This window comes from Leucopleurus acutus (assembly GCF_964270905.1).
Source record: "Leucopleurus acutus genome assembly, chromosome: 13".
Lineage (NCBI taxonomy): Eukaryota > Metazoa > Chordata > Mammalia > Artiodactyla > Delphinidae > Leucopleurus > Leucopleurus acutus.
Window position 1 is genome coordinate 65524640 of NC_139155.1, and position 18703 is coordinate 65543342.

Sequence of the window (18703 nt, forward strand, 5' to 3'; positions counted from 1 at the left end):
ATCCAGGGAGCTGCTGTCACAGTCGCTAGCATTAAACGTGCCTCCAGGTCCCCAAAATGGCTGCGGCGGGAGCTGGGGCCACACGGAAGGCCTGTTCTCACCACTTCCTCAGCTAGGGACCCCCTGGGGACCCAAGGGCTCCTCTCGTATGACCCTTTCATTGAACAGCCTTCCCTCCCCAAACTACTTTTTTTTTTTTTTAATTCTTGATTAATTCAAGAGCCTTTAATTCATAGAACTGCAAAAATGATATTAAGTACAACAAACCCCCGCTGTCCCCACCTGTGCTTGCCCCTCCAGGCTCTGCCTGCCCCAGCACCCCTGCCCAGAGTCTGAGTCCTGTTCCCAGGGCAGCGGCTTCTTTGTGGTCCGAGGGGACCAGTCTGGAGACTGGGAACCTTGAGTAAAACTGAGCAGACCCAGAAAGGACCAGAGATGTCATTGGGGCCGGCAGAGGGAGGGAAGCCTCGCTTTCACGCGGTCCAGCAGTGGTGCTGTGGCGGCACCCCCTCCCCACAGCCCCCCTTCGGCATCCCAGGCAGTAAGATGTGTCCAGGACTCTCCCTCCCCATCGTGCCCTCAGCAGCCTCGCCCGCAGGTGGCACCAGGCTCAGGGAGAGGCCTGGCCCCCGCCCGTCACCCCGTCACCCCCAGGAGGCTGCCGGGTCTCTGCTCCGGGTCACTCACCAGCTTCTGGAAGAGGTCGCCAACGCGCTGCTGGCGGCTCCACTGCTGCAGGCGGGGGAGGAGCCCATCGTAGAACTCCTTGTGGATCTCATAGAGCTCAGGCACTTTGAAGAAGATGGTCTCGATCTGCTGGCTCGTCAGCACCGGCTGAGAGGTGGTGGCAGCAGCCTTCAAAGGTTTCATGGGCTGGAAGAGGGCACAGGTGACTGGCGGGGCAGCACAGGTGTCAGGGCTCGCCACTTGTCAAGTACATTGTGGTCACGTGACACACATGCTTTTACTTTTTAAATTCCATTAACAATAAAAATTTAAAGCCAGCTTGGTTTGGTACCCGAGTCTTTCACTGGCAGCCACTGCCCCTTGGGGAGGCCCAACCTCCACAGAGGTGGCATGTCCTGCCTGCCCACAGGTGTGTCGAGGATCCTGGGAGGGTGGGCTGCTCCCAGGCTGACCTGGGACCTGGGACGCGTGAGCAGAGCTCTCCAGGGCCCATCCTGCCCGCTCAGCCCCTGCACCCTCCTCACCAGCAGCAGCGCCTCCAGGTGGCTCAGGTAAGTCTCCTCGCTAGCCAGGATTCCAGACAGGACCCATTTCCTCATCTCTGAGCCCTTTTCCAAGTCCAGCTCACTCTGCAGGAGAAACGGACAAAAGTCAGACCTGGGGGAGGGTGCTCGAGGCGGCCCCTCTCAGAGAGGAAGCCAGCTTGTCGACCTGAGGACAAGCTTCCCGAGAAGGTTCCAGGTGGGATTAAATTAGGAAGGCATGGGGGTCCCGGCACGTCAGCTCGACTGTGGTCGCTGCAAATTCTGGATGGTCATCCAGCTAAGCCAAAGGCCACCCGTGGTCTTGACACCAGGAAACGGGCAGTTTGGAGCTGAGCAGGGCGGGCAAGGCCTCTCTCCACACCTTCTACCCGTGACCGAGGACTGGCTGTCCTGGAAGAGGCTGAGCCCAGGGGGCGTCGGGCTCCCCACACGGCCACCCCGACTCCTTCCGCAGTTCCCCTCTCCTCTCCCGGTACCTGCCTCGCCGGCCTCTGTGCCACTGCCACCAGACCCTTGGACCGATCAGGCCCGGGCAGCACCGACTCCCTCCCAGCCACAGTGGTGGGGCTGGGGGCTGTGGCCACCTGCCCAAGGGAAACCCCATCCCCTGGGTTCAGGGCCTTTGTCCCTTGAACCTGCTCTTCTGAGCCTGCTTTCTAGACTCTGGACCCGCATACATGTGGGCTACGGCAAGGTCCCCCCTTCCCTACTACTAAACGCCCCTACTATATGTGGGGTGATGCTCTGCTGCCTTTGCCTCAGAAGCACAGGCTGACGTGTCCTTGGATGCAGGGGGGAGGGTCCAAGATGGCTGGAAGACCACGTTCCATCCCTACTTGTGATGGTGTTACGGGGCAATGTGTCCCTGGTGCCCGAGAATGTGACTGTGTTCAGAGAAAGGGTCTTTAGAGAAGTAATCAAGTTAAAATGAGGTCATCAGGGTGGGCCCTAGTCCAAAATGACTGGTATCCTTCTAAGAAGAGACTAGGCGATCAAAAGGTACAAACTTCCAGTTAGAAAATAAATAAGCCCTGGGGATGTAATGAACAGCACGGTGACTACAGTTAACGATACTGTATCGTATACGTGAAAGTTGCTGAAAGAATAGATCTTAAGAGTTCTCATCACAAGAAAGAAAATTTGTAATCGTGTGGTGATGGACGTTGCCTTACGGTTAGCGATCATTTTACTATATATATATCTATCAAGTCGCTACGTTGTACACCTACAACGGATGTGTTATATGCCAATGCCTGGATATAAACAAGAACAAGAGAAGGAGATTAGGACACAGACACACAGAGTGGGAGGACACAGCGAGAAGATGGGCATCTCTAGGCCAAGGAGAGAGGCCCTGGGAAAAACCAACCCTGCTGCCTTCCAGCCCCAGAACTGGGATAAACCAACCTCTGTTGTTGAAGCCACACGGTCTGTGGCACTTTATTACAGATGCCCAGGAAACTCATACAGATGATGATTCCAAAGGCAATGAAACTGCTGTTTTCATCGACTTCCTGGCCACACCCCTCACTTGCTCCTGGACCACCAACAAGGCAATCTGGTGTCAGGCTGGCCGTGCCCATGGCCTGTGCTCCACCAGGCTGAGGCTGCCCTCCCTCTGCCCGGCCTGTGCTGACTGGCCTCACTGTAGTCTGAGGGAGGCGCCGGACGTCTGGGGCCCTGTGTCCAGAGGAGGGGACGTAACAGCCCTGTGCTTTCCGCCACTGGTTTCCCAGCCTGTGGGTGAACGGGAGGCAGCTGTGTGTGCACACGTGGGGGGCAGCCAGCAGAGTTTTGGCTAAGCGCCACTCCGGGGAAAGGACACCCACGTCCCACACCAGACCCCACGTCCAGACCACGCTGGGCAGCGGCTCCAAGGGTGGGAGCCTCTGGGGCACAGTGCCCGGAACACACAGGTGCTCCACGGAGACTCACAGAATAAACCAACCAATGAGAGGATCCAGAACCGCTGGCTGGGCCCTGGCTTGGCCGCATCTTTACAAAGCTCCAAGGGCCCCTCCAGGGAACCCCTGTCCGTGAGACAAGCGGGTCCTGGGGTCTAGGACCATCCATGCAGGCTGCTCTGGGCCCCCAGTGCCACCACTATCAGCACAGATGTGCAGGGTGAAGGGATCCCATCATCTCCTCTCACCTCAGATCACAGAGGCCACGTCGCGAGCGGAGGCGCCTCGGGGAAGCAAGCTCCCAGCGGACACTGCACGGACCCTGCACGTGCCTCCCAGCAGGTCCAGGGTGAAGGCTCGTGCGCCCGGGAACAACCCCACTACTGTGAGCACAGCCAGTGGGGCTGCTCCCACCGCCGCGGCCTGGAGAGCCGGGCGGAAAAGGCACGTAGGCAGGGCAGCGCCCCGTCCAGCTCTCCGTTCCAGAGGGCGCAGCCAGCTCAAGGGAACGTCTGGGCGGGGGCGAGGGCACCTCTCCTCAGACTACAACCTTCTCCTGAGCCTCAAACGGGCCAGTGGCAGCAGACAGGGACGGCTCGGCTCGGCCTGGACACTGGCCCACCCCACCCGGAGGAGAGAGGGTGGAGGGGAAGTGCAGAAGAGAGAGCAAAGGCCAGGGCGGGGACCAGCGATGTTTACAACCCCACCTCAGCACGTGCCAGCGCGGGGAAGGGCGCGTGAATGCACCCAGTCCAGACGGGAGAGCGCGGGAGGAGGCTGGAGGAAAAGGGCGAGTGGAAGAAGGAAGGAAGGAGGCCTCCTCTCACTGCTGCCCGGGAGGGGAGAGGGCAAGGCAACACAACCCTGAGGCTAAAAGAACAAATAAAAAATGAACTGGGCGTGGCAAAACAAGGTAGGGAAGCTGAGGGAGGGACCCAGGGGCAGAACTGCCACCCACCAGCCAGAGCTGCCAGGCCCACCTCCACCCGGGGCCTGGGGTGACTGGGGCGCAGAACCTGGGCTGTGAGGGCTGGCTGCTCCCGGCTGGGACGTGGTGGTCAGCACAGCTGCAGAACAAAGGACACCACCTCCCCACAGGACAGCAGCCGGGGGTGATGCCCAGACCCTCATCTTTGTCCTGACACTCGCTGGCTGGCACTGCATAGTCATGGGTTCAGGGGAAACACAGGCAACACTGGCAGGCAGGCACCTCTGAGAACGACCAGGGATGGAGAATGTCACTGACGCTCAGCGCTGGGACAGCCTCGGTCACCAGGATCCACCCTACATGGCCACCAGCATCCTTTCCACAGTGCCCCAGGCGAGGGGGGGGCCTGGCCTCTGCTGACCCCCTACCCACCCCTGGGGACGGGTATGCACGGAGCTGACCTGCACCCCAGGAGGCCACCGAGGCCCCAAGTTGCCATGGAGTCCCCAGGAAGGTCCTCCTGACAGCTCACCACTCAAAGGGCCCAAGCTCGGCAGCCGGGGATGAGCCCCGCCCGGGAAGGTAGGGACGGAGAGGGATGAGCGGGGACCCCTCCCCTGGCTGAGGGGATGAGGCAGCTTTGACCTCAAGACCACCATGCTTTCTGTGGGTGCTAGAAAGTGACAGCTGCATCGTCTTCAAACCCATAATCAAAGATGAAAGAAGGAAGTCTCACTGCAGAGCTGACGGGGGACCCGGAAAGTCAGGGCTGTGCCTGTCTCCCGGGGAGGGAAGGGTGCCCACCCTGGGGCTCCAAGCACCTAAGCACGGGGCTTCTGGAACAAAACAGTGCAGCCCTCCTCTGATCGAGTCCCCATCTCACTCAGGTGCTTCCTGACACCTCTCTGAGCCAGGTGGCCTGCTGGGGACTGGAGCCCCCAGGCCTGGCAAGCAGGTGCAGTCTCTAGCCTCGTGTGTAATGTGAGAGATGCCTGTGGGCTCTGCGAGGCAGGAGGGGGTGAGCAACTGGATCTGGACAGGCTCCACAGCAGATAAGCCCCTCAACTGGGGGCTAAAAGGTGGGGGCAGAACCCCAAGTCAGTGTGGCAGGGGTCTGAGGGCAGGAGCCCAGGGAGAGGTAGGTGGGCATCCAGCCGCACAGGGCCTGGGGCACAGGGAGGGCAGAGCAGCCTCCTCAAGGGGCCTGAAGTAGAGCGAGGTGGTGCGGGGGGAAGACAACCCTCAGGGACCACAGACGGACAGGGAAGACTGTCCAAGTTCAGGGCTCAGCCGTAAGGAGGCTTGTCTGTACCAACTGACACCCACAACGCAGGAAGAAAGGGGATGCATCAAAAAAAGGCAAGGCAGGGCTTCCCTGGTGGCGCAGTGGTTGAGAGTCCGCCTGCCGATGCAGGGGACGCGGGTTCGTGCCCCAGTCCGGGAAGATCCCACATGCTGCGGAGCAGCTGGGCCTGTGAGCCATGGCCGCTGAGCCTGTGCGTCCGGAGCCTGTGCTCCGCAACGGGGGAGGCCACAACAGTGAGAGGCCCGCGTACCGCAAAAAAAAAAAAAAAAAGGCAAGGCAGTTGAGGGAAAGACTGTCAGCTGAGGGGTTGGAAAGGCTTCAGATCTGGTAGCTGTATGGTCTCAAGCAAGTCACTTTGCCTCTCTGAACCTCAGTCCCCTCGTCTGTAAAATGGTGAAACTGGCTGTTTGGTAAGAAGCTGCACGAGGGAGGTACGCATTACACATGGGCTCCCCTCCCACTCCCGTTTCAGGACGAGAAGCCTGCCCAGCACGGTGGTCTTCAGAAATCACAAAAGCTAAAGAAAGAAGTAGTTTTGCAGCTAAGGCGCCAGCCCAGCGGAGAGGCCACTGCAGTGAAAAGATATGCTTCCAGCCACATGGAAAAGCAGAGTCCTCTCACTCTCTCTCTTTTTTTTTTTGCTGCGCTATGTGGCATGCAGGATCTTAGTTTCCCGACTGGGGATCAAACCCGTGCCCCCTGCAGTGGAAGCACAGAGTCTTAACCACTGGACCACCAGGGAAGTCCCTCTCTCAGTTTTAAACTCAGAGTGGAGATTACCCAGAAACAAGCTAAGCAGAAGGGGGAAGGTGTGTGTCCTCAGGGACAGTGGGACCAGAAAGACAGAGGTGCCCCAAGGACAGCACCCTCTCAGACCAAAAGGAAAGACCCCGACAGGTCAAAGGGGTGCCCGGCTGGGCCCTAATGCACCTCAGAAGTGCCCGCTTGAGCTGTGGGACCGCTGGGAGCGTGAGGACACTGAGCCAGGCTGGGCTGGCTCACCAGCTCCGCCACCACCCCAGCCGTGTGCCCACGAGACAGGCACCTGCAGGATGCGCCGGCCTGCACTCGCCATGGACCTCGGGGCCTCAGTTCTCCATCTGTAGAGTGGAGGTGACGGCGGGATCATTAATGACAATGAGACCCAGGAGAAAGACCCTGGAAAGTGGGTGAGTCACGTCAGCATCTCCTCTGGCAAAAAGGGGCCAGTGCTCTGGGTGTGGACACCACCCTGCTCGGCACCCTGCTGGGGCCACCACCCCAGTTTCCGCTGCTTTAGACGGCAGCCGAGTTCTGGGCCTCAGCACGGTTGCCTGCCTCGTCCATGCCCCACCGACAGAGCCCCATGACCCCCCAGCTCATGCTCCCGGCAGGCGGTCCCCACGCACCAGATGGGGGAATAAGGGCTTTAGTGACTGACTTCCGACTGTTGGCTGTCCCATCACCCACTTGCTACTGCTGGCACCCGCCCTCCCACCCCGGGACTCACCACTTTGGTGGACTCCGGTGCATCCCGGCTGCCCCTGCCCTTGCTGCCGAGGTGGGGCGAGGAGGAGGGTGAGTCATCCATGTAGGGCAGCCCGTCCTGGTGCCGGCGCTGCTCCTCGGCCCGGTCCGTGGCACAGCCGTACCCCGGCGGCGTCCCGAATGGTGCATCTATGTTGCAGAGAAGCAGCCTGTGTTAGAGCCAGGAGAGGGGCTCCACGCCCCACCAGTCACCTACAGGCGTGGAACAGGGGCCTCAGGTAGGCTGACCTCACCTTCACAACTGACGGCACCCAAAGACGGCAGCGCGAGGAGGGGACGAAGCAGCAGCCCCCTGGTCAGGCGACACGAGGCTGGGCTTTCGACAGCTGTGGGGCAGCGGGAGGGGGCCCTGAAAGGTGGACCCCAAACGCTAGTGTCTTGCCGTCAGGGACATTCTTTTCCCTTTGTGGGATCTGACCTGATCCTGCTGACCTAGGTGCAGGGCCAGGAAACAGGATGCAGGCCTCTCCCAGCCGAGTGTCCCTGTGAGCACAGAGAGTGGCTTACGCTACAGCAGGCTCCCTATTCGGGGGTACCTAGTTATAGAGCTAACACCTTCCTACAGGCACCTGACGGCAGTCAGCCCCATCCCAGGCCAAACCACAAAGCCCACACGTGCTTCCAAGCCCTTGGCCCTTTGGTAGCTCTGTTCCCAGAACTGTTCTAATTCAGGGGAGCCCCTCACTGGGACATCAACTCACAATGGCCCAGCCTGTTCCAAATCTCACATGAGGGCCACTTCTCGACCCCTTCCAAAGAGCACCCGGGATTTCCAAGAGGTCATCCCAACTGGGTTAAGTCACGTCACCATGACTCACCTGCAAGCAGATCAAGGCTACAGCACAGGTGGCCTCCGGGGCGGTCAGTCACCAGTTTACAACAACTGACACCACCAAACACTGCCCAGGCCAGGTGGGCACAGGGCCCAGCACAGGGCCACTCTCGGGCTTCCAGAGCCTGAAACGGGACTGTTCTCACTTCCTTCCGTGTGGGCAGCCTGGAGGAGCTCATGGCAGGCTAAGACCGGCCACCGAGCTGCGGGCGCCCACACGGCCAAAGTCCCAGCTCCCTCCCACGCCTCTGCCTCACCCCATTCCTCCACCTCCAGTCCCAGCTGGTCACATGCCTTCTAACAGGTGTCCTTAGCCCTGGCTACAGGGCAGCGTCACCTGGGGAGCTTTGAAAACAGACCGAGTCAGATGCCCGGGGTGGCCTGGGCCCTGGTGGCTGTAAAGGATTCCCATCAGACCCCAGCAGACAGCCAGGGCAGAGATCCTGCACTACCCCCACCCGGCCTGGCACTGTGCTGGTTGCCATGCCGATTCGCCCGTGTCCCTGGTGTCTGCACTCAGGTGCCAGCCGCAGAGGCCAGGCTGGGTTCTGCCTGTGTGTGTGTCCACAGGAGGGTCCCAGCAGAGGCTAGTTCTGGGGTGAGTGTAGCAGGAGGACCCCAAGAGCCGCACGGAGGCACCCTGGTACCTCTTAATCCCATGGACCCTTAATCCACGGACCATCATAGGGGCTTTAGTTACCAAGATCGTTGTGTTATCACCCACAGACCCCCTGGACTTTGGGTTTTGTATTGTCCTTGCAGGATAGTCCGAGGCCATGGTCAAGTTCTGCCTCCTCCTCCTGAGAATTTGCAAAGGTACTTAACTAGCTTTCACTCAGGATCCCCAAGGACAGCTGGGGAGGGGTCAACTGTATTAAAAACCAGAAAACCCTGTTAATGCAGAATCCTAATTCCATACCCCACCCTCCAAAACAGGTCTGACTCCAGCTTCCACTTCCTTCTGGGAATCACAGGTTTGTTTGCTTGTTTAAATAAAATAAACACGAGGCCTTCTTTTCCTAAATTACAGCAACCCCTACTCGAAACGTGCCAACCACGGGAGCTGCTTCCGACAGCAGCTGGGCACGGGCGGAAGGCTTCAGTTGCCAAGGCCTCACTCCCCGCGAACCTGAATGGTCCCCCTGGGCCACGGGGCTCTCTGCTCTGGCCCTGCAACCTGGGACTCACCCTCCAGGTGGGGCAGGTGGGCAGCTCTAAGCCCTGGTAGGAATGTCTCAGAAGCGAGAGGCTCTGGTCTTGTCCAGGGGGCTGCACACCTGAGATGGTGCGGTTCACTTAAGCAGTCCATGTCTCAGTTTTGCTGACTTAAAATTGGGCCCGTGAACTCGACAATGGATAGAGGCCCCCTCAGCTCTAAAACATCACTGTCACTCTTTAGGGCGGCCAGCCATGCCCTTCCCACCTCCTTCAACAGGTCCCATCCTCTGCCCCCAACTCCTCCTCTGGGCCCGGCTTTTCCATTAGCTCAGAATTACCAGCGTCCACATATCCTAAGAACCTTTGAACAGTTTTTTAAAAAATAACAATCTTGGGCTTCCCTGATGGCACAGTGGTTGAGAGTCCGCCTGCCGATGCAGGGGACACGGGATCGTGCCCCGATCCGAGAAGATCCCACATGCCGCGAAGCGGCTGGGCCTGTGAGCCATGGCTGCTGAGCCTGTGCTCCGCAATGGGAGAGGCCACAACAGTGAGAGGCCCGTGTACCGCAAAAAAACAAATAAATAAAATAAAATAAAAAAAAACAATCTTAAAAAGTCAACATATTCTTTATCGCCTGGTAGAACACTGAGCACGCCACCTGATTTCCAGGCCCGTGACTGCGCTGAGCTCATGACCAAGGTCAAATCAACACTGAGTCTCCAGTAAGAACTTCAGGGTCAGGCTCAGGGCCCCAAGGCTCACCCCAAGAACTGCAAGAATTCATGTTTGTGAAATCACGTGCTGGTTCCACGATACCCCGGCTACAACCTGGTGCAAAACCAAGTCATCCCCCCACCCCGTGAGGGTCTGCTGGCCCGTGTCCAGGGGGACCATAGGCTCTGACGTGGATGCTTCACCCCCACCAGGTGAGACTGAGGGGCCAGATTTGCAGCCAGATGCCATGGCGTAGTGAGGAGGCTCCCTGGCAACTAAAAACCCAGCCATCTTCCCTCTGCACACACCTCCCCAAACCGACGTCTGAGGAACTGATGCTTTTAAGCCTGAGTTCTGGATGGCTGGCCACCCCTCCTGCATCCCACCTGAGGGCTCAGTCTACTGTCCAGCTCATCTGGACTCAGCACCCCTCATTTCACTGACCCCCCAAGACTGCTCCGATGCAAGTGCGATGGGCGGGAAGAAAGCCCTCAGTTGCCTCTTCCCGCTTCTAACCAGCACACAGGGACCTGCCTTCCTCTCACCTTGTGGGAGGGTTTTCATACCTGAGGTCCCCACACCACAGGGGTCCCCCTCCTCTTGAGCACAAGGTGCATTCTTTGGGGATTTGGAAAGCCACTGTCTCCCCAGAACCAGAGCAAAGTGAGAGAGAGGCCTTGCTCTCCCCTCCTCTGCCAGCAACACCCAGCGGGAAAACCTCTCTGGGCCTGGCCACCTGGTGACACGGTGGCCGCTGAGGCCAGGCACTTCCTGCAAAGCTCTACCCAAGGCTGAAGCCAAACACAGGAAAGAAGCGGGCATGGGCCTGGGATCCCATGGGTTCTAGAGGCTCAACCCAACTCAGAGCCAGAGGGGAAGGGGGAAAGGGAGGGAGGGGGGAGGGGAGGGGAGGGAGGGGAGGGAGGGGGAGGGAGGGGGAGGGGAGGGGAGGGCGGGGAGGGAGGGGAGGGAGGGGAGGGAGGGGGGAGGGGAGGGAGGGGGGAGGGGAGGGGGGAGGGGAGGGAGGGGAGGGGAGGGGGAGGGGAGGGAGGGAGGGGAAGGGGAGGGAGGGAGGGAGGAGGGGGAGGGAGGGGAGGGAGGGGGAGGGGAGGGAGGGGAGGGAGGGGGAGGGGAGGGAGGGAGGGGGAGGGGAGGGAGGGAGGGAGGGAGAGGGAGGGGAGGGAGGGGGAGGGGAGGGAGGGGAGGGGAGGGAGGGGAGGGAGGGGAGGGAGGGGAGGGAGGGGAGGGAGGGGAGGGGCAGCGAGGCTGAGTCACAGCTCCCGGCTTAGTGTGGAAAAAGGTTTGCACAGTGAAATCTGAAACCTCCTCTCCAGGCAAGTTGGCTCAGCAGCCTCCAGCCAAGCACTCTGCAAATCTAAAATCCGTCCTCCAATGCAAGGAAAAAAGGCAGCCCCCACCCCCCCTCCAAAAAAGCAGAAGGAAAAGGTCAGTTTGGCCGGGGCGGGGGGGTCCCAGTCGGTGCCCAGGTCCCATCCCCTTCTTACACCTCAAGGACGACACTGGTTTAAAAAAATCCTTCAAAAAATTAAACATAGAATTCCTATACGATCTAGCAATCCCACTTCTGGGTATGTACTCAAAGGAATTGAAAGCAGGGACACGAACAGATATTTGCACACCCCAGTTCACAGCAGCACTATTCACAAGAGCCATCGATGGGTGACAGATAAACAAAATGTGGTCGATCCATATATCCATACAATGGAATAGCACTCGTCCTTAGAAAGGAAGGACATTCCAATACCTGCTTGCAACGTGGATGAACCCTGAGGATGCCATGTTAAGTGAAATGGGCCGGTCACAGAAAGACAAATTTACTCTATGACTGCACTTATATGAGGTCCCTAAACAGTCAAATTCATAGACACAGAACGTGGAATGGTGGTTACCAGGGGCTGGGGGTAGAAGAGAATGGAGTTACTTTTTAATGGGGACAGAGTTTGGTTCAGGAAGATGAAAAGAGTCCTGGAGACGGATGGTGGGGATGGCTGCACAACAACGTGAGTGTACTTAATGCCACTGAACGGCACACTTATAATGATTAAAGTGGTCCACTTTATGTTACGTACATGACACGTTCCTAAGCCCTTCCCGCCAGTGGCAATGGTGAGGTGGCAGTACCGGGGGAGCAAACGAGGGCAGCTTCCCTTAATCTCTAGCAGCCCCTCGGCAATCACACCTAAAATAAGCACAAAATAAGCATAGAACTGAAACTTCCAAGGGTGTGCTCCCTGAGAGAGGTCTGGGTGATGGCCATAGGCTCCAGGACACCCTCCCCACCTGTGTACGGTTGAGCAATAAAGACGATAGGGAAGCCTGGGCTTTCTCTGTAAATGCAGCCTCAAGGGCAGCCCCTGCCATCACGCTGCCCACCCGTCAACCTGGCAGCGCCGCACGCCACGCCGGGTCCGAGCCACCCTTCTCCTCTGAGTTCACACACCCCTTCCCAGGCCTCTTCCCTGTCCACCTGCATTCTCCCCAGCCAGGATGGATGAGATCCCTGCCAGCCGGGCTCCTGAGGTCAGAGGAGGACCTGGCCCATCGCAGATCCGTGCCTGCAGCCCCCCGACGCTGTCCTCCCTGCCCTGGCAGAGCCACGCCACACCAGCCCGGAAAGCGCCACCTGCCCCCGGACCAGCCTCAGTCCCTCAGCCCCTCACAGGGCCCCCAGGAGCCTCGACACGCCCCTCCTCATTTCTGCTTTTGCACCTCAGGGAGCAAGGCCCCCTCCGAGGCCTCTGCCGGGCCCTGCGGGACCCCCGCTGCAGGACTCCCATGAAACGTGTGCCCGGACCTCTGGCTGCTCACCTCCTGGGGGCAGCCGAGCAGGGGGGCCCTCCCGGACCGGAGGTGCCTGGAGGGTCCCCAGTTCCCACCTCGGCTACCTTGCTGCTGCGAGATCCCAGCCCCGTCCCACCCCTCAGGTCAACGTGCCCTCCCCACCCCATGAGTCTGGAGCAGGTCCTCAGGAGGAGCAAAGGTTACAGCTCTCAGCCCTCCCTGCCCAAAACAGACAAGGGACGAAGGAGAGAGGCCTGGGGAGCAGGGAGTGGCTCGCTGATAAATACACACGGGGTCAAGAGGACACAACAGGCGACTTCCCTGTCGGTCCAGCGCTTAAGACTCCGTGCTTCCACTGCAGGGGGCACGGGTTCGATCTGGGAACTAAGATCCTACAAGCTGCGTGGCGCGGCCAAAGAAAAAAATAGAAGACAGAACAGGAAAAGGGGCACCGGGAACTCGGGCGGGGCGACAGGAAGACCCTGGCAGCGGGTGGTCTCCATCCCCGTTGACACTGCCAGCAGAGGGCTGGGCTGTATTTATTTACAGAGTTAAAAGCAGATCAAATACTGGCTTCCTTCCTGTGTCTCGGTCAGCTGCAGCGTGAGGCAGCCCTGGAGCCCTCACCACATCGCATGGTGTCTGCAGAAGCCCCCTTCCCAGCTCCTGCCCTCCTCTCCCGGTCCCACACCCCTTCCTGGTCCCAGGGCAGCAGCACAGTGGTGCTGGTGGTGCAGTGCTGGGTACCTTCATAGATAGCAGCTCACATCCTTGCGGGGGGTCCTGCCAGGTAGGCATCGCCCCTCTGGGAGAGGCTCAGAAAACTGGGCGGGGAGGGAGATCCAGGTCTCACCAAAGGGCCCACAGGCTCCACGAGACACAGCTGACTCTGGACCCCACACTCATCCTGAGCTTTGAGCCCTCCTCCTCCTGCTGCCCTGTGTGCTGAGAGCAGATTCCATCTGACGGGCCACTGGTCCTGGGGCTCCGTGTCCAAGGCTGGCTCATTGATTTGTAGCAGAACTTGGGTACAGTCAGAGGATGTCTGTGGTGCTACAGGGAAGTAAGTTCCCCAAACAGTGAAAACCCCTCAAATCTTTGATGTAGCAAGTGGGTATTTTTGCCAAATACCTGCTGACCTTTGCCCGGCACAGCCTCTGGGCCAGGCACAGGGCTGGCCACCCACCCACATCATCTTGAATCCCCCCCCCATCCCCTTAGGGGGCAGGAACTTCCAGATGCCCATTTTTCAGACAGGAAAACTGAGTCTCCGAGAGAAAAACTACACCCAGGTCCGCCGTGTGACCTGCCCAGTTCGGTCACCTTCCAAACACATTTCAAAGCGAAGACATTTTTAAAAAGCCGAACTGATAACCGTATGACTCAGCAATTACCCTCCTGAGGTATGTAACTCAAAGAGATGAAAACAGGTATTCAAACCAAAACTTGTACCAGAATGTTCAAAGAGCACTCTCTTTTGCAATATTTCAAAACAGTCAAAAGGTAAAACAATGCAACTATCCCTCAACTGACGAATGGATCGGGAGGGATAAATCAGAAGCCTAAGGGTGAACACACACACCACTATATATAAGACAGATAACCGACAAGGACCTACTGTATAACACAGGGAACTCTACTCAATAGTCTGTGATAATCTATATGAGAAAATAATTTAAAAAAGAATATACGTACATGTATAACTGAATCATTTTGCTATACACCTGAAGCTAACACAACATTGTAAGTCAACTATACTCCAATAAAATAAAACAAAAAAAACTGATGAATGGATAAGCACATCGATATACCAAAGTGGTCTATCCATACAAGGGAATATTATTCAGCCTCAGAAAGGAAGGAAGTATTTACACAGGCTACAGCATGGATGAATCTCCCAAACATTATGCCAAGAAGGCAGCCCCCAGAGACCCCCACTTACTGCCTGATCCCATTGATATGAAATGGCCAGAAGACGCACATCCAGAGAGACAGAAGGCAGGTACCTAATGAGTATGGGGCTTCCTTCTGGGATGGTGAAAAGGTCTGGGGGGACTTCCCTGCTGGTCCAGTGGGTAAGGCTCTGCACTCCCAATGCAGGGGGCCCAGGTTTGATCCCTGGTTGGGGAACTAGATCCTGCATGCCGCAACTAAGAGTCCGCATGCCGAAACTAAGACCTGGCGCAGCCAAAAAATAAATAAATAAATATTAAAAAAAAAAAAGAGAAAATGTTTGCGAACTAGATAGAGGCGGTGGTCGCACAACATTGTGAATAAACTAAGTGCCAGTGAGTGGTTCACTTGAAAATGTTTAGTTTTCTGTTGTATAATTTCATCTCAACAATATAAAACAGAACAAAATGGACCTGATTTTCTCTCTTAAACAGGGACCTCAGAACATAATCCAGCCATTTCCTGAAGACCCGGAGCATCGTTCCCGACAGAGGTCAGTACGGCCTGGCACCGTAACCCCAGGCCACCCACGGGCAGTGAGAGGCTGCCGCGCTTTCTGAGATATCTGGGTGGTTCTTCTGTTTTCTCCTCCACCGTCAGGCTGGCAGCTGTCCCTTCCTGCAACTACACCACGTGGGTCAAAATCCTTTCCATCGAGACATCCCCCATCCAGTCAGCCGCTGCATCCTGGCGAGAGCCGGCCGTCAGAGCCCGTGGTTCTGTGGGAGAAGGAGGGGCAGAGAGGGCACCCCAGGAACCAGGACCTCTCAGCCTTCATGCTGCCACCCCAACAATGACATCACCAGGCCAGTGTGGCAAGTCCCAGCTGCCCGGGCAGGGGGAGCTCACAATTCAGACTAGCGTGTGCCACACAGAAGGCCCTGAGGCTGGTTAAGTCCCCACAACAGGCCGGAAAATGCAGTCGGGAGGGGCCTGAGCTCCTCTCCAGGCAGCCCCAGGTGCCCAGGCTGAGCTCTTGGGGTGATGGGCCGACAGCTCCCACGGCCCCTCCCACCCAGGGTTTGGGTTCCAGCTGGGTGGAGCTTGAATTGCCTGAAGGTCAACTCTGCCCAGGACTTTCAGCACTAAAGCCCGAGTGCCCCCAGTGTGGGCAGACGAGGACCCTCCCCAGTCAGCATCTAGAACATTATCAAAGGACTCTCTTCTGTCTCCAAGGACCCACCTGAGCCTTTTGCTCCCAGATCCTCGGGAAGGGAAAGATCACTTATGCTCTGGGCCTGGGCTGGAGCCAGCTGGTGCTGGGAGGGGCGGGCGGAGGCTGCAGCACCAGCTGCGGGGAGCTGCAGCCCTCAGGCCAAGATGATGTGACTGTTACTCTGCACAGCCTGACTCTGTGACCACGGCGGCAGTCTGGCCTCAGACAATCAAACTAATGTATGTACTGAGCACCCAATACTCAACCAAGACGTAGGGCACCCCTGACTCATGCTGGGCACGGTGCCAGGCATGCAGTGGCGGGCACCACAGACCCAGCCCCTGCCCCCGGGGGCTGCAGAACCCCAGGAGTCACGTGACACATGCATCATGGCAAGGCCACCGATGAGGGGCAGCTGGACCCTCAGGCGGGCAGCAGAGACCTTCTCCCCGAGGAAGTGACCATGGAGTGAGGGGGCAGACGCTAGTTCCCCCAGAACGCGAGGCAGGAAGGACAGAAGAGGAGGCCGTGTGAGGATGGGGGCAGAGGCTGGAATGATGCGGCCACAAGCCAAGGAGTCCGCGGGGCCACCAGAGCTGCACACGGCCCGGCCCCAGCTTCACTTAGTAAAGTGAAGCTTACTTCACCAAGTAAGTTGGACTTACTTCTGCCTCCAGAACCAGAGAGCACACACATTTGTTGTTTAAGCCACAGTGTGTGATAATTTGTTATGGCAGCCACAGGACACTGACACAGACATAGCCCATGGCCTGGAAGAGACGGCCGACCCGAGGGATCCAGAAGGGCTTTACGGAGGTGAGGTCCGTATGAGACAGAAGGACTGGGCCTTCAGCCAGCAGAGACGCTGGAGGGGGTCGGGGCCTCCAGGGTCCCGCATGCGGGAGGCTGGGAAGGTGATGTGCGGGAACTAGGGGAGAGGCGGCAGCAGTCCTCCTGGGGAAGCTGTGAGCTGCGGGCCGAGGACTCGGGCTTCATTTAGGAGGAATCAGGGGCCTCGAAGGTCTGCAGCAAGAGTGGGGCCCAGGGGCCGGCGACACTGGCAGGATGTCTGGGTGTGGCGCTGGAGGAGGGACCGGCCGCAGGCTTCTGTGACGGTCACTCCAGGTGAACCGGTAGAGGGCCCAGCTTCAGTGGGATCAGACAGCAAGACATGGACACACAACAGACAGGGCCAGACCGAGGGGCTTGGACGGAGGGGAGGAACAGACCTCAGGGAAGGAGGTGGGAGGAGCGCACTGGTGAAGGCAGCAGGATGGCACCTGCAAGAGGGCAGCGCCAGGCACAGGACCGTGGTCTAGGAGTGGAGGGGAAGCCATCAGCATGGTCCCTCCTTGCTGGCCCAGGTGCCCGGCCAGGAGCCAGGTCACAGTCACTGCATGGCTATGCCCTCCTCCCCCAGCCCATTCCCACTCCAAAGAGGAAACACGGAGGGTAGGAAAGAAAAGATGGCAGGAGGGAAGGGCTCCCTACCTGGTGGACACCACACGGAGCCCAGCCCAGGGCCCAGCCACCGGCAGGAGGACCCACCTTCCCCACTTCCACCTCAGCACTGCCCCTCCTGCAGGAAGCCTGGGGAGGGTCCAGAAAGGAGGTACGTGTACACCGTGTTCACAGCAGCATCATTCGCAACGGCTGAAAGGTGGGGTCAACCCACGTGTCCACTGGCAGAGGAATGGATGAGCCAAATGCGGTCCAGCGACAAAATGGAACATCACTCAGCCTTAAAAAGGAAGGAAGTTCTGCTCTACGTGATGGGCACGGATGAGCCTTGAGGACACTATGTAAGTGAAATAAGCCAGTCACAAAGGACAGATGCTATAGGGTCCACTGGTCTGGAGACATTGGTTTGCTCAGGCTGCCATAACAAGATCCCACAGACTGAGTGGCTGAAACAACAAAAACTTATTTTCTCCCAGTTCTGGGAGCTGAAGTGTGAGATGGGGCGCCAGCTGGGTTGGTTCTAGGGCGAGCTCTCTTCCTGGTGTGCAGATGGATGGGCTCTGGCTGAGTCCTTATCCGGCCCTGTCTGGTTGCATGTTCGTGGACACAGTGAATGTAGCTACCATTGGGGGTTAGGGCTTCAACAGATGAACTTTAGGGGGACATCAGTCCATGACAATCAGTCCACGACCTGTGAGGTACCCAGGTCAGGTAAATTCACAGAGCCACAAAGTAGAATGGTGGTGCCGGGGGGCTGGGGGAAGGGGGAGTGGGGAGTGACTATTTAATAAGGACAGAATTTCTGTTTGGGAAGGTGAAAAAGTTCTGGAGATGGATGGTGGTGACGGTTGTACAACAATGTGAATGTACTTAACCCACTGAACTATACACTAAAGGATGGTTAAGGTGGTAAATTTTACGTCGTGTATATTTTAACACACACACACAGACACACACACACACACACAAATGATCTGCCAGGTTTGGAGATTTAAGAAACAAACAAACAAAAGAACGGCAGTGTTACGGGTTGCACTGTGTCCCTCAGATTCATATGCTTAAGTCCTAACCCCATTACATCACAGTGTGACCTTCTCCGGAGACAGGGCCTTTACCAAGTTGAAACGAGGTCATTAAGGTTGGGCACAATCACAACATAATCGTGTCCTTGCAAAAAGGGGAAATTTGGAGACAGACTGGCACACAGAGAGAACGCCCCGTGAACAGGAGGGCAGCTGCCTACAAACCAAGCAGGGCTCGGCACACCTCCACCCTCCCAGCGCACAGGGGGCTGCGGCCCTGGCCTTGAGATTCCGCATTTTGTTTCTAGGCCCTGACTCTGCACCTGTTCCACCCACCTCCCCAGACAGAGAGGACCGGGCACTCTGGCCCTCTCCTCCTGCAGCACGAGCCCTGGGCTCACCCCCTCTTCCTCCCCTGTCCGCCAAGCGAGGCCTGGCCCTGCCTTTCCCACAGGCAGAGGCCCTGGCGCCCAGCCCCACGAGCAGCTCAGGGGGAGTGACCAGACTGCCCTTATCTCGGCCACCGGCCCGGAGGGCCCGTTTATCTCTCCTTTCCACGCGGTTCAAAGGAAGCTGGTGCTGAAGTGGTGCATGCAGGCACCGACTCCACAACAGGAAGATGGCGTGGGCGCGGGTCCCTCGGCACCAGCCGCCCCACGTGGTCACTCTTGCTGCCCAGGGACACACCTCTGGCCCCAGGGCGCT

General features: G+C 58.1%; 1 protein-coding gene across 2 annotated transcripts in view; it reads right to left on the minus strand.

Moving 5' to 3' along the window:
* The window catches only part of BCR (BCR activator of RhoGEF and GTPase), a 98028-nt gene that overhangs the window by 40471 nt on the left and 38854 nt on the right, over positions 1 to 18703 (minus strand). For both annotated transcript variants that reach the window (XM_082852838.1, XM_082852837.1), the window contains exons 2-4: positions 6860 to 7026; positions 1212 to 1316; positions 688 to 873 (exon numbers count right to left, since the gene is read on the minus strand). In XM_082852838.1, the coding sequence (XP_082708964.1) occupies positions 688 to 873; positions 1212 to 1316; positions 6860 to 7026 (458 nt within the window). The remainder of the gene's footprint in view (positions 1 to 687; positions 874 to 1211; positions 1317 to 6859; positions 7027 to 18703) is intronic.